Source organism: Hyla sarda, unplaced genomic scaffold (genome assembly GCF_029499605.1).
Source record: "Hyla sarda isolate aHylSar1 unplaced genomic scaffold, aHylSar1.hap1 scaffold_3504, whole genome shotgun sequence".
NCBI lineage: Eukaryota > Metazoa > Chordata > Amphibia > Anura > Hylidae > Hyla > Hyla sarda.
The window spans coordinates 1-15,091 of NW_026610267.1; the positions used below are offsets into that span (position 1 = coordinate 1).

General features: G+C 48.1%; 1 protein-coding gene across 1 annotated transcript; it reads left to right on the forward strand.

Moving 5' to 3' along the window:
- Positions 1–3,609: 3,609 nt before the first annotated feature.
- LOC130331553 (TBC1 domain family member 7-like) lies at positions 3,610–15,079 on the forward strand (the record flags this gene model as incomplete). The annotated part of the gene is made up of 6 exons (XM_056553693.1): positions 3,610–3,736; positions 6,108–6,188; positions 8,473–8,660; positions 10,539–10,676; positions 12,689–12,834; positions 14,915–15,079. Coding segments are annotated over exons 1-6 (830 nt in total), but the record flags the coding sequence as incomplete, so codon positions are not given.
- Between the last annotated feature and the right edge of the window lie 12 nt (positions 15,080–15,091).

Here is a 15,091-nt window from a genome sequence, read left to right on the forward strand (position 1 = left end):
CTCTCCACAGCAGTGTGCCACCCCCCCAGTCCTCTTCACAGCAGTGTGCCACCCCCCAGTCCTCTTCACAGCAGTGTGCCACCCCCCCAGTCCTCTCCACAGCAGTGTGCCACCCCCCCAGTCCTCTCCACAGCAGTGTTCCACCCCCCCAGTCCTCTCCACAGCAGTGTGCCACCCCCCATTCCTCTCCACAGCAGTGTGCCACCCCCCAGTCCTCTCCACAGCAGTGTGCCACCCCCCCAGTCCTCTCCACAGCAGTGTGCCACCCCCCCAGTCCTCTTCACAGCAGTGTGCCACCCCCCCAGTCCTCTCCACAGCAGTGTGCCACCCCCCCAGTCCTCTCCACAGCAGTGTGCCACCCCCCCAGTCCTCTCCACAGCAGTGTGCCACCCCCCCAGTCCTCTCCACAGCAGTGTGCCACCCCCCAGTCCTCTTCACAGCAGTATGCCACCCCCCAGTCCTCTCCACAGCAGTGTGCCACCCCCCCAGTCCTCTTCACAGCAGTATGCCACCCCCCAGTCCTCTCCACAGCAGTGTGCCACCCCCCCCAGTCCTCTCCACAGCAGTGTGCCACCCCCCAGTCCTCTTCACAGCAGTGTGCCACCCCCCCAGTCCTCTCCACAGCAGTGTGCCACCCCAGTCCTCTCCACAGCAATGTGAGACCCCCCAGTCCTCTCCACAGCAGTGTGCCACCCCCCAGTCCTCTCCACAGCAGTGTGCCACCCCCCAGTCCTCTCCACAGCAGTGTGCCACCCCCCAGTCCTCTCCACGGGCAGTGTGCCACCCCCAGTCCTCTCCACGGGCAGTGTGCCACCCCCAGTCCTCTCCACGGGCAGTGTGCCACCCCCCAGTCCTCTCCACAGCAGTGTGCCACCCCCCAGTCCTCTCCACAGCAGTGTGCCACCCCCCAGTCCTCTCCACAGCAGTGTGCCACCCCAGTCCTCTCCACAGCAATGTGAGACCCCCCAGTCCTCTCCACAGCAGTGTGCCACCCCCCAGTCCTCTCCACAGCAGTGTGCCACCCCCAGTCCTCTCCACGGGCAGTGTGCCACCCCCAGTCCTCTCCACGGGCAGTGTGCCACCCCCAGTCCTCTCCACGGGCAGTGTGCCACCCCCCAGTCCTCTCCACGGGCAGTGTGCCACCCCCCAGTCCTCTCCACAGCAGTGTGCCACCCCCCAGTCCTCTCCACGGGCAGTGTGCCACCCCCCAGTCCTCTCCACGGGCAGTGTGCCACCCCCCAGTCCTCTCCACAGCAGTGTGCCACCCCCCCAGTCCTCTCCACAGCAGTGTGCCACCCCCCATTCCTCTCCACAGCAGTGTGCCACCCCCCAGTCCTCTCCACAGCAGTGTGCCACCCCCCCAGTCCTCTCCACAGCAGTGTGCCACCCCCCCAGTCCTCTTCACAGCAGTGTGCCACCCCCCAGTCCTCTTCACAGCAGTGTGCCACCCCCCCAGTCCTCTCCACAGCAGTGTGCCACCCCCCCAGTCCTCTCCACAGCAGTGTGCCACCCCCCATTCCTCTCCACAGCAGTGTGCCACCCCCCAGTCCTCTCCACAGCAGTGTGCCACCCCCCCAGTCCTCTCCACAGCAGTGTGCCACCCCCCCAGTCCTCTTCACAGCAGTGTGCCACCCCCCCAGTCCTCTCCACAGCAGTGTGCCACCCCCCCAGTCCTCTCCACAGCAGTGTGCCACCCCCCCAGTCCTCTCCACAGCAGTGTGCCACCCCCCCAGTCCTCTCCACAGCAGTGTGCCACCCCCCAGTCCTCTTCACAGCAGTATGCCACCCCCCCAGTCCTCTCCACAGCAGTGTGCCACCCCCCCCAGTCCTCTCCACAGCAGTGTGCCACCCCCCAGTCCTCTTCACAGCAGTGTGCCACCCCCCCAGTCCTCTCCACAGCAGTGTTCCACCCCCCCAGTCCTCTCCACAGCAGTGTGCCACCCCCCAGTCCTCTTCACAGCAGTGTGCCACCCCCCAGTCCTCTTCACAGCAGTGTGCCACCCCCCAGTCCTCTTCACAGCAGTGTGCCACCCCCCAGTCCTCTTCACAGCAGTGTGCCACCCCAGTCCTCTCCACAGCAGTGTGCCACCCCCCCAGTCCTCTCCACAGCAGTGTGCCACCCCCCCAGTCCTCTCCACAGCAGTGTGCCACCCCCCCAGTCCTCTCCACAGCAGTGTGCCACCCCCCCAGTCCTCTCCACAGCAGTGTGCCACCCCCCCAGTCCTCTCCACAGCAGTGTGCCACCCCCCCAGTCCTCTCCACAGCAGTGTGCCACCCCCCCAGTCCTCTCCACAGCAGTGTGCCACCCCCCCAGTCCTCTCCACAGCAGTGTGCCACCCCCCCAGTCCTCTCCACAGCAGTGTGCCACCCCCCCAGTCCTCTCCACAGCAGTGTGCCACCCCCCCAGTCCTCTCCACAGCAGTGTGCCACCCCCCCAGTCCTCTCCACAGCAGTGTGCCACCCCCCCAGTCCTCTCCACAGCAGTGTGCCACCCCCCCAGTCCTCTCCACAGCAGTGTGCCACCCCCCCAGTCCTCTCCACAGCAGTGTGCCACCCCCCCAGTCCTCTCCACAGCAGTGTGCCACCCCCCCAGTCCTCTCCACAGCAGTGTGCCACCCCCCCAGTCCTCTCCACAGCAGTGTGCCACCCCCCCAGTCCTCTCCACAGCAGTGTGCCACCCCCCCCCCAGTCCTCTTCACAGCAGTGTGCCACCCCCCCCAGTCCTCTTCACAGCAGTGTGCCACCCCCCCAGTCCTCTTCACAGCAGTGTGCCACCCCCCCAGTCCTCTTCACAGCAGTGTGCCACCCCCAGTCCTCTCCACGGCAGTGTGCCACCCCCCAGTCCTCTCCACGGCAGTGTGCCACCCCCCCAGTCCTCTCCACGGCAGTGTGCCACCCCCCAGTCCTCTCCACGGCAGTGTGCCACCCCCCAGTCCTCTCCACGGCAGTGTGCCACCCCCCAGTCCTCTTCACGGCAGTGTGCCACCCCCCAGTCCTCTTCACGGCAGTGTGCCACCCCCCCCAGTCCTCTCCACGGCAGTGTGCCACCCCCCCCAGTCCTCTCCACGGCAGTGTGCCACCCCCCCCAGTCCTCTCCACGGCAGTGTGCCACCCCCCCCAGTCCTCTCCACGGCAGTGTGCCACCCCCCCCAGTCCTCTCCACGGCAGTGTGCCACCCCCCCCAGTCCTCTCCACGGCAGTGTGCCACCCCCCAGTCCTCTCCACGGCAGTGTGCCACCCCCCAGTCCTCTCCACGGCAGTGTGCCACCCCCCAGTCCTCTCCACGGCAGTGTGCCGCCCCAGTCGCCCCTCTCCACGGCAGTGTGCCGCCCCAGTCGCCCCTCTCCACGGCAGTGTGTCGCCCCTCTCCACGGCAGTGTGCCGCCCCAGTCAGGCTCCCCCTTTGTAACATTATAGTAGCGGCTCCAGTCACCATCTCATAGGGGTTTCACCAATGGGCAGCATATAGTACGGGACATATAGATTGAGTTATGTTAGTGATATATTTAGAAATCTTGATGCAAAATAGAGAAAAATGAATTGGTTATGAATATTATATTGCACCTTTGTGCCGTGTAATGTCTTTTGGATATATATATTATTTTATTTTTTTTAGTAGGAAACATGTCAGAAGATACTCAGAGAAATTTTCGGTCTGTGTACTATGAAAAGGTTGGATTTCGTGGTGTGGAGGAGAAGAAATCCCTAGAAATCTTGCTGAAGGATGACCGCTGGGGTAAGGAGCAGGCAGTCAGAGAACATCACTAGTACCAGACTTTGGCTTTCTCAATCCTGATACCGGTAGTTTTGCAGCATCTTAGTGATGTCCTATATTCATCGCTCAAGACGGTGTAAGATGGTGGCCCCAGAACACTTTACAGTATATTAAATGGTGCTAAAAAAAATTGTAGAAGTGAAGAACTATATACCGTATCTGAGTAACATGTCTTCTATGACATCCATGGTGCCACCAGAGCACAGGGGTAGTGAACTAGCAGCCAGCAGCCCAAAGTCAGATTGCAGCTGCCAATTGTCCGGACTGGCAAGCAGCACCTTCACCATGCATCCACCTACCTCCCCCAGCTGGTTTGGGAAACCCATAAGAGGAAGGATGTCCCTTCATTCAATCGTATTGGTGTCATTAAGAGACAGATACAGCTGAATAGCTGGTCGGAGCGAGGCAGCACTCTGCGCTTCACGTTCGCGATGAAGACAGAGCATTAAGTGCTGCCTGAATCGTTCTGCTCTGATCAGACCTGACTAGAAGAGGCAGGAACAGGCTAGGTGAGTATTACCAGGGAGGGAGGAAGAGTGTTTCCCACCAGTAGCTTTTCAGGTGTTGCAAAAACTACAGCTCTCATCATGCCCTTCTGTCAGTTCATGATGTAAGTGGTAGTTTACAGCAGCTGGAGAGTCACCAATTGGGAAAACATTTATTAAGAGCATGGCGGAACTCTTCATTTGTGGCACAGTTCTTTGTGGGGCACTGACACAGTTCATTAAAGATAAATGGAAAGCATTGGCTTCAATGGAGAAAATCGGCTCACACGGCGCTGACCGACCAGGACACAGTAGGGAGGATAAGAATAGACTTTAAAGGGGTACTCCGGTGAAAACCTTTTTTCTTTTAAATCAACTGGTGGCAGAAAGTTAAACATATTTGTAAATTACTTCTATTAAAAAATCTTAATCCTTCCTGTACTTATTAGCTGCTGAATACTACAGAGGAAATTCTTTTCTTTTTGGAATGCTCTCTGATGACATCACGAGCACAGTTCTCTCTGCTGACGTTAATATAATAATAATGCTTTATTTATTGTTGTCCTTAGTGGGATTTGAACCCAAGTCCCCAGCACTGCAAGGCAGCAGTGCTAACCACTGAGCCACCATGCTTCCCTTAGCATACATCTTCTATGCACGGTTGCTAAAACTGACAGAGATGTCAGCAGAGAGCACTGTGCTCGTGATGTCATCAGTGTTCCATAAAGAAAGGAATTTCCTCTGTAGCATTCAGCAGCTAATAAGTACTGGAAGGATTAAGATTTTTTAATAGAAGTAATTTACAAGTATGTTTAACTTTCTGCCACCAGTTGATTTAAAAGAAAAAAGGTTTTCACCGGAGTACCCATTTAATAACCAGGATGCAACGCGTTTCGCTGCGCATGCGCAGCGAAACGCTTTGCATCCTTGTTATTAAAGTCTATTCTTATCCTCCTTACTGTGTCCTGGTCGGTCAGCACCGTGTGATCCGGTTTTCTCCATTGAAGCCAAAGCTTTCCAGTTATCTGTTACGATTCACTGTAGGGTAGCAGATGACCTGTTATTCATTGTGCTTTCATCTTTGTTGCGTATATTACTCTACACAAACACCTAGGGTGAGCAGTCATTCATTCCTTTTCTCACACCGGGTGCTGTCAGTATTAGGGTGCATGCACACCACGTTTTTGCTATACTGTTCCCGTATACGGTTTCAAGTTAAATACTGTATGGAACCGTATAGAAAACCGTATGCGTTGACTTAACATTGTAAACCGTATGTCAAACGCATCATCCGGTTTAGTCTGTCTTGCGTCTTATACGGTTTTGTCCATTTTTTACCCGTACCCAAAACCGTAGTCTACCATGTTCTCTGGTCCGGGTGAAAAACTGTATTAAACCGTATATGTTTTTTTGTTTTCTTTAAACATAGGAGTCAATTGGAACTGTGTGTGCATATGGTTCCATCCGGTTTTCACCATACGGTTTTTGACTTTGCACAGTTTTTTTTTTCTTGGAATTTCAATCAAACAAGTGAAACTTTATTCATAATGGAGTGAAAAGTTAAAAAAACATATACGTTTTTTTTCTTGAAACACGGATGCAACCGGACACCATTTTTCAAACCGTATATATGGGTTAAAATTTGTACACGTTTTGATACAGTTCAGTCAGGTTTTGAGGAATCCGTTTTTTATCCAAAAACCTGATACGGGAACTGTATTGCAAAAACGTGGTGTGCATGCACCATTACCTGTTCTAAACTCCTGTGGTAGATATATAGATGTATTAGATAAAGTACGGTGTCATTGTGCTTTATAACAGATTTGTTTTTTACCTTCTGTTCACAGATATTGAGAAGCTTTGTACCTTCTGTCAGAGGTTCCCCCTCCCATCCATGTACCGGATACTTGTATGGAAAGTGCTTCTTGGTAAACAACGTCTTCAGTTGAATAAGAAAATTCTTTTATCAACACAGTCTGCTCAGTGAAGTGTATAATGCCATGATGAGCTAAATGGACACTAATACGTGTTACTCGCATATGTTATTTTCCATTTTCTTCTTAATGCAATCATGTTATAGTTACTGGAGATTTACAGTGACCTCATCATCTCCCCAGATGACCCTGTCCACTCCCTCTCCTCTGTTGCTTATCTTGGCTTAAGCTATAAAATGTCCTGCAATTCAGTCATTAAAGGGGTACTCCGGTGGAAAACCTTCTTCTTTTTTTTTTTTTTTTTTTAAATCAACTGGTGCAAGAAAGTTAAACAGATTTGTAAATTACTTCTATTAAGAAATCTTAATCCTTCCAGTGCTTATTAGCTGCTGAATACTACAGATGAAATTCTTTTCTTTTTGGAGCACAGTGCTCTCTGCTGACATCTCTGTCCATTTTAGGAACTGACCAGAGCAGCATATGTTTGCTATGGGGATTTTCTCCTACTCTGGACAGTTCTTAAAATGGACAGAGGTGTCAGCAGAGAGCACTGTGCTCGTGATGTCAGCAGAGAGCTCTGTGTTCCAAAAAGAAAATAATTTCATTTGTAGTATTCAGCAGCTAATAAGTACTGGAAGGATTGAGATTTTTTAACCCCTTAAGGACACATGACGTACTGGAACGTCATGTGTCCACTCCCGATCTATAACGCGGGGCCACGACGTGGCCCCGCGTCATAGCGGGTCGGGCCCGGCCTCTAACAACGGCCGGGACCCGTGGCTAATAGCGCGCGGCATTGATCGCTGTGCCGCGCGCTATTAACCCTTTAGACGCGGCGTTCAAAGTTGAACGCCGCGTCTAAAGTGAAACCGAAAGCATGCCGGCTAGCTCAGTGGGCTGTTCGGGATAGCCGCGGTGAAATCGCGGCATCCCGAACAGCTGACAGGACAGCGGGAGGGCCCCTACCTGCCTCCTCGCTGTCCGATCGCCGAATGACTGCTCAGTGCCTGAGATCCAGGCATGAGCAGTCATGCGGCAGAATCATCGATCACTGGTTTCTTATGAGAAACCACTGATCAATGTAAAAGATCAGTGTGTGCAGTGTTATAGGTCCCTATGGGAGCTATAACACTGCAAAAAAAAAGTGCAAAAAAAAGTGAATAAACATCATTTAACCCCTTCCCTATTAAAAGTTTGAATCACCCCCCTTTTCCCATAAAAGAAAAAACACAGTGTAAATAAAAATAAAAATAAACATAAATGGTATCGCCGCGTGCGGAAATGTCCGAATTATAAAAATATATCGTTAATTAAACCGCACGGTCAATGGCGTGCGCGCAAAAAAATTCCAAAGTCCAAAATAGTGCATTTTTGGTCACTTTTTATATCATGAAAAAATGAATAAAAAGCGATCAATAAGTCCTATCAATGCAAAAATGGTACCGTTAAAAACTTCAGATCACGGCGCAAAAAATGAGCCCTCATACCGCCCCATACACGGAAAAATAAAAAAGTTATAGGGGTCAGAAGATGACAATTTTAAACGTATTAATTTTCCTGCATGTAGTTATGATTTTTTCCAGAAGTCCGACAAAATCAAACCTATATAAGTAGGGTATCATTTTAATCATATGGACCTACAGAATACATATCAGGTGTCATTTTTACCGAAAAATGTACTACGTAGAAACGGAAGCCCCCAAAAGTTACAAAACAGCGTTTTTTTTTAAATTTTGTCGCACAATGATTTTTTTTCCCGCTTCACCATAGATTTTTGGGCAAAATGACTGACGTCATTACAAAGTAGAATTGGTGGCGCAAAAAATAAGCCATCATATGGATTTTTAGGTGTAAATTTGAAAGAGTTATGATTTTTTAAAGGCAAGGAGCAAAAAACGAAAATGCAAAAACGGAAAAACCTCCGGTCCTTAAGGGGTTAATAGAAGTAATTTACAAATCTGTTTAACTTTCCGTCACCAGTTGATTTAAAAGATTTTTTTTTTTCCACCGGAGCACCCCTTTAACCATTCACCTCTAGAAAAAAACCTGTAAGGCCATTACAGCCCCACTACCTGGACCCCCCATTGAGCCAATATTCTGATATCTCATGCTTTAAACTGTGTTCTAGACATATGGAATGGTGGATCTGAAATGCTGGCATATAGTCTCCTACCTCTAATAGAAGCTGTTCTTTTTATTAGCTGTGATAAGAGAACTCCTTGTGCACTGTATATTAATCAAATCAATATCATTACATCTATAGTTTTCTTTCTTAAAGGAATCCTTCCTCCCCACCAAGAGACTCACTCTGAGGTGATGGTGTACAGGAGAGAACAGTATGAGGATGTTTACCATGCTCTAGAGGTCATACACTTCATCAATGAATCCACCCCCAAGACTGAGGTGTTCCACTACATGTATCAGTTAGAGACTGGGAAGCTGTCTAGAAGTCAGAAGTACACTTTGGTGCGTCCACGTTTTAACGATTTTAGGCAGAAACAAATACTTGACTTTGCTCCTTTAGTAGACCTCCTGTATGTTTCCTGCCCTCTATTTCTAGAACGAACAGCAGTGTTATCCCTACTAGTCATGGAGTTAATATTCTTTCTGTCAGTCTCTCATCCTGTCCGGTCTCTTGTGCAGTCAGTTATAGTGAGAGAACCCTCCTATTATTGTTTATTTATGTAGTATTTCAATAGTAATATAGGTAAGGGAAAGAAGAAAGTGTTCTTCCCATTGGTCACCTTTAGAGATGAGCGAATTTACAATAAATTCGATTCGTCACGAACTTCTCGGCTTGGCAGTTGATGACTTTTCCTGCATAAATTAGTTCAGCTTTCCGGTGCTCCGGTGGGCTGGAAAAGGTGGATACAGTCCTAGAAGACTCTTTCCTAGGAATGTATCCACCTTTTCCAGCCCACCGGAGCACCTGAAAGCTGAACTAATTTATGCAGGAAAAGTCATCAACTGCCGAGCCGAGAAGTTTGTGACGAATCGAATTTACTGTAAATTTGCTCATCTCTAGTCCCCTTCAGACAACTGTAATACAGCATTTTGGCTTAATTATTATGCCACTTAAATATTGGAGGTCCAGGTCTTGTGGACGTTACAGATGTCAGAATACAGTCCTACAGTACATTCACTTTAATATACTTTCTATGACTTTACAGGTATTTGTAATATCTATATCTAATATCTAAGCTGGGGCAGATTAGGTCTTGTTCACAGTTATGGGATAAAGGAGATTTACTATTAAATAAGCACAGTCTAATGTGTTTAATTCAGTTGGCTGTAGATGTAAGATTTCTGACAGCACATCCTATAGATTTGTTTTCATTAATGACACAGGGAATGGTAACATTAAAGGGGTATTCTGGCAGAAAACTTATTTTTTTATGAACTGCTGGCAGAAAGTTAAACAGATTTGTAAATTGCTTCTATTTGAAAATCCTAATCCTTCCAGTACTTATCAGCTGCTGTATGCTCCACAGGAAGTTCTTTTCTTTTTGACTTTACTTTGTTTGACCAGAGTGCTCTCTACTGACACCTCTGTTCATGTCAGGAACTGTCCAGAGCAGGATAGGTTTGCTATGGGGATTTGCTCCTACTCTGGATAGTTCCTAAAATGGACAGAGGTGTCAGCAGAGAGCGCTGTGGTCAGACAGAAGGGAAATTCAAAAAGAAGAGAACCTCCTCTGGAGCATATAGCAGCTGATAAGTACTGGAAGGATTAAGATTTTTAAATAGAAATAATTTACAAATCTGTTTAACTTTCTGGCACAAGTTGATAAAAAATAAATAAATAAAAAGGTTTTCCACCGGAGTACTTCTTTAAATTATTAGTATATTTCCAGGAGGAATAACAGAGTAGCTGCAGACACCACACACTGCAGAGTTCAGGAATTGGTATTTTACATGGAATATAAGTACAGTATATACTAAAACAGACATGTAAGAGCTGAGAAGACCTTTCTAAAGCAGAAGATGTATGACATGCTATTTCTGTGTGATCTTACCAAGCATATGGTGAAGTGGAGCGAAGTGATTACTCGAGAGGCTTGGTTATTTTTGGCCAATAGCAACATTTTTGGGTTATTCAAATGTTTTATTGCTGTTTTGGTTAATGTTTTGAATGCTAAAATATGTTTAGTCTCCTTGTATATACAGTGTGGTGTCTGGAAGTGGCTATACACCTTATATAACAATGCAGGGTTTAGGAACAATCTCTATACTTGGATTTGGCTTATATTGGTGGTTTTGTTTTCAATATGTGTTTATTATATTTGATCATAAAATATGATATAAACGAGTTGTAGGTTTATTTATTCTAACATTTGTTTTCAGGAACCAGAGGATGAGTTGTTCTTGGCCATAGCCGGCCCAATGGAGGAGATGGTGGACGATGAGGTGGATTGTTATTGGCTTATCAAGAACTTTGTGCATCATTTAAACACCAAGTTTAGGGATTCCCACCAGCAGCTGGTAAGAGCCTCTGGACAGGCTGCACTTTAGAAATGCTATTATTTCCCAACATTCTTCTTCCATAAGGCCGTGTCCTAGATTTGTAGCTGATCACTGGAGATCCGACTGATGTTACCAGCAGGGGAAGCTGCATGTATTAGGACTGTGCTGAAGTCATGTATTGCACATAGTTGAGTAGGTCTAGATCAGTGGTTCTTAACCTGGCTTCGATTGAACCCCAGGGGTTCAGTGAGTCAGTCCCGGGGGTTCGGCGGGGGAGATCGCAACAGGACAGGCAAACCAAGCAATTGCTTGGGGGCCCGAGCTGGCCTGGGGCCCCGAGCAGAGCCGGTGTTTGCCCGTCCTGTTTGCCCGTCCCCATCGCTATTAACTCCCTGCGGCGCCGCGTTAAGTTTAAAAACGCAGGGCTGCTGGGACGTCCCGTGCGTGCGCCCATGGAAACAAAGGCGCCGAAGACCGGAGGTTAGAGAAGGAGGAAGACGCGCAGTGGCCAGCTTGGTAAGTGACCAGTGGCACGTCATCTTCAGTGCTCCGACCACCGGTCCCGAGACCTACTGCTATAGCCGGAGCGGTGGTCTGAGCACTGAAGTGGGCAGTACACAGGCATACAACCTCCAGCCATACACTGTATATGGCTGGAGGCTGTATGTCTGTGGGGGAACACTGCCTAAATCAGTGGTCTTCAACCTGTGGTCCTTCAGATGTTGCAAAACTACAACTCCCAGCATGTGCGGACAGCCAACGACTGAAGACCACTGGCCTACATAATGTGGGGGAACTCTGCTTGTCTAATGTGGGGGAACTCTGCTTGTCTAATGTGGGGGAACTCTGCTTGTCTAATGTGGGGGAACTCTGCTTGTCTAATGTGGGGGAACTCTGCTTGTCTAATGTGGGGGAACTCTGCTTGTCTAATGTGGGGGAACTCTGCTTGTCTAATGTGGGGGAACACTGCCTGCCTAATGTGGTGGGAACACTGCCTGCCTAATGTGGTGGGAACACTGCCTGCCTAATGTGGTGGGAACACTGCCTGCCTAATGTGGGGGAACACTGCCGGCCTAATGTGGGGGAACACTGCCGGCCTAATGTGGGGGAACACTGCCGGCCTAATGTGGGGGAACACTGCCGGCCTAATGTGGGGTTACACTGCCAGCCTAATGTGGGGGAACACTGCCTGCCTAATGTGGTGGGAACACTGCCTGCCTAATGTGGTGGGAACACTGCCTGCCTAATGTGGTGGGAACACTGCCTGCCTAATGTGGTGGGAACACTGCCTGCCTAATGTGGTGGGAACACTGCCTGCCTAATGTGGTGGGAACACTGCCTGCCTAATGTGGTGGGAACACTGCCTGCCTAATGTGGTGGGAACACTGCCTGCCTAATGTGGTGGGAACACTGCCTGCCTAATGTGGGGGAACACTGCCGGCCTAATGTGGGGGAACACTGCCTGCCTAATGTGGGGGAACACTTCCATTGTTGCGAAAATGACGTGTGAGTTTCACTTGCCAAGGTAAAGCCGCGCATTTGTGAACTGGTCTCTGAAAGACAACAGCAGAAGTCACACTGATTTGCAGTAAATATTAATTATGACTTTGTGTGAAAATCATGTTTTCATGGTTTTGTTCTTTGTTCTTAATGGTTTTGTTCATTTTGTGCACCTATGTATAAATATATACTTAAATATATACCGCCTATGTTTTGAATTTGAAAAAATCACATTTTATTTTCCCAATTAAGAAGGGTTCGGTGAATGCGCATATGAAACTGGTGGGGGTCAGTGCCTCCAACAAGGTTAAGAACCACTGCTCTAGAGATTTTGGCTTTATTAGATCTTTTGGAAAGAATATATGTCCAGCTCACTTGCTGCAATGCAGACTTACAGGAAATTTCCCACCAGTTACAAGAAAACTATACATGTCTATTGTAAAATGAATAAATCTGGCTTTCCTGCTCTCTGTATATTTTTGTTCTATCACTCCTTATTTTACTGCATTGTCCACATTTCTCTTTTGCAGCAGAAAGGATTTGAGCATTACCTGAATATAGAAGATAGCAGACTTGTGACGCATCTCAAGACATGCAGTGCTCTGGATAAGCTCCCATATAACTTGTGGTTTAGGAAATGCTTTGCAGGTTGTTTACCACCATCCAGCTTACAAAGGTACAGTGATACCATTATGGCCCTGTTACTTGGCTTAAGGGCCCTTGTGCCGAGGGAATTACAATATAAAACTCGCAAGCCTACTGAGGAAAGGGCCGTGTTTAAAGCATATGCGAGCCCTGAAACGCGTCTAGGTAAAAGAATATTATACATCACCGCTACCTGACTGTTTAACGGTGAACTCCGATCCAGCTCTGCAAACCAGCATAACGCTCCCGAGACCATCTTCCAGGCAGCATTGCCCAGCACCTGTGACGTCACCCTCCATCGAGTTACTCAGAAGTCCGCACCTGCTTCTTTGTGTGGTTACCATCTGCAGCGAAACATCAGTAAGCGGCTACCATTCCAGCTGGTTTGTGGCAGGCAGACCGCCGCTAAGACGCGTGCCAGCGTCTGGTACCACCTTAACTGTGCGGACTCCACATTTCAACTCAAGGTGACTCTTTATCGGGACTCATTGCAGGCTGGTAACTATAATATACCTATTCTACGTATAGCATTTGGAATCTATACCTTTTATGGGACTTAAACCCATTTTTGGATTATCGGAGGCCGGATTATTAAAAGTGACATAGCATTTCAAAGAGTTTTATATTGTAATTCCCTCGGCACAAGGGCCCTTGTGCTTTGAGGATTTACTGTTTACAAAATATTTTTTATGTATTTTATATTGTGTAATACATTTGCACTTTTCATATTATAATTGAAGCACGATCCAGTCATCATTATTACCATTACATCATTGTATCAGGCAACTGATGCTAGCCTAGAGGGGTTGGCTACCTTCTTAGTTTTGTCTCTCCTATATAAAACACCAGGTGTAGGTGTATAGCCCTCTTACCTTGGCTAGTTAATTGTGAGCTGCACATTCCCAGTTTTTTACAGATTTGTAAATTACTTCTATAAAAAAAAATCTTAATCATTCCAGTACTTATCAGCAGTTGTATGCGCCACAGGAAGTTCTTTTCTTTTTGAACTTCCTTTCTGTCTGACCATAGTGCTCTCTGCTGACACCTCTGTCCATTTTAGGAACTGTCCAGAGTAGGAGAAAATCCCCATAGCAAACCTCTCCTGCTCCGGACAGTTCCTAAAATGGACAGAGGTGTCAGCAGAGAGCACTGTGGTCGGACAGAAAGGAAATTCAAAAAGGAAAGAACTTCCTGTGGAGCATAAAACAGCTAAGTACAGGAAGGATTAAGATTTTTTTTTTTAATAGAAGTAATTCACAAATCTGTTTTCTGGCACCAGTTGATTAAAACATTTCCAGGGGAGTACCCCTTTAATTGACAGGTGGATTTTACCTTTCCTCTTGTCAAAAGGTTATATTCCTGCACTACCTGCCATAGTCAGCCTTGACTGGATGGTGTCAGAGAGTGTAGGGCAGTGTTTCCCAATCAGGGTGCCTCCAGCTGTGGCAAAACTACAACTCCCAGCATGCCCGGACAGCCGAAGGCTGTCCGGGCATGCTGGGAGTTGTAGTTTTGCCACAGCAGGAAGCACCCTGGTTGGGAAACACTGGTGTAGGGACATGCCCCCAACTAGTAACACTCAGCTGGCTATTTAGTCATACATTTCTATTAAGTGCATACAGAAAGCAGGTATCCCGGCTCAATCCCTGGTCTGGATACTGGGCGCGGAGTGGGTGTGGACCTCACCCGGAGTAATCACAAAGAAAGAGAAGAACTCCAACTCAGCTCAGGAAGATACGGCTTTCTTCACAACAACAAGGCAACAGGTACAGGGAGGAAGTGACGCGTTTCGGCCAGGTGCTGGCCTTAGTCGTACGACTAAACGCGTCACTTCCTCCCTGTACCTGTTGCCTCGTTGATGTCAATAAAGCTGTATCTTCCTGAGCTGAGCCGGAGTTCTTCTCTCTCTTTGTGATTTCTATTAAGTATAACAGAGGAATGACACAATATAGAGCTATAAGAAAAGATGACCCAGAATCGGTATGTCATTGGGACTATTTTTGAAATGATTTAGTAGCCAGTAGATTCACTGTATAATGTCGTAATGCAAACATCTGTCTGTAATCTTCTCTCAGCCATCACAATACAAGCCGCTTGTGTTTTATCCGCAGGGTATGGGACAAACTGGTGAGTGGATCATGCAAGATACTTTTATTTGTTGCTGTGGAGATCGTGTTGACCTTCAAGATGAAAGTGATGGCCCTTAATAATGCTGATAGTATTAATGAATTTCTGGAAAAGGTAACATATCTATATTTGCTTGGATACTGGCTTTGGTCTGAGACCTG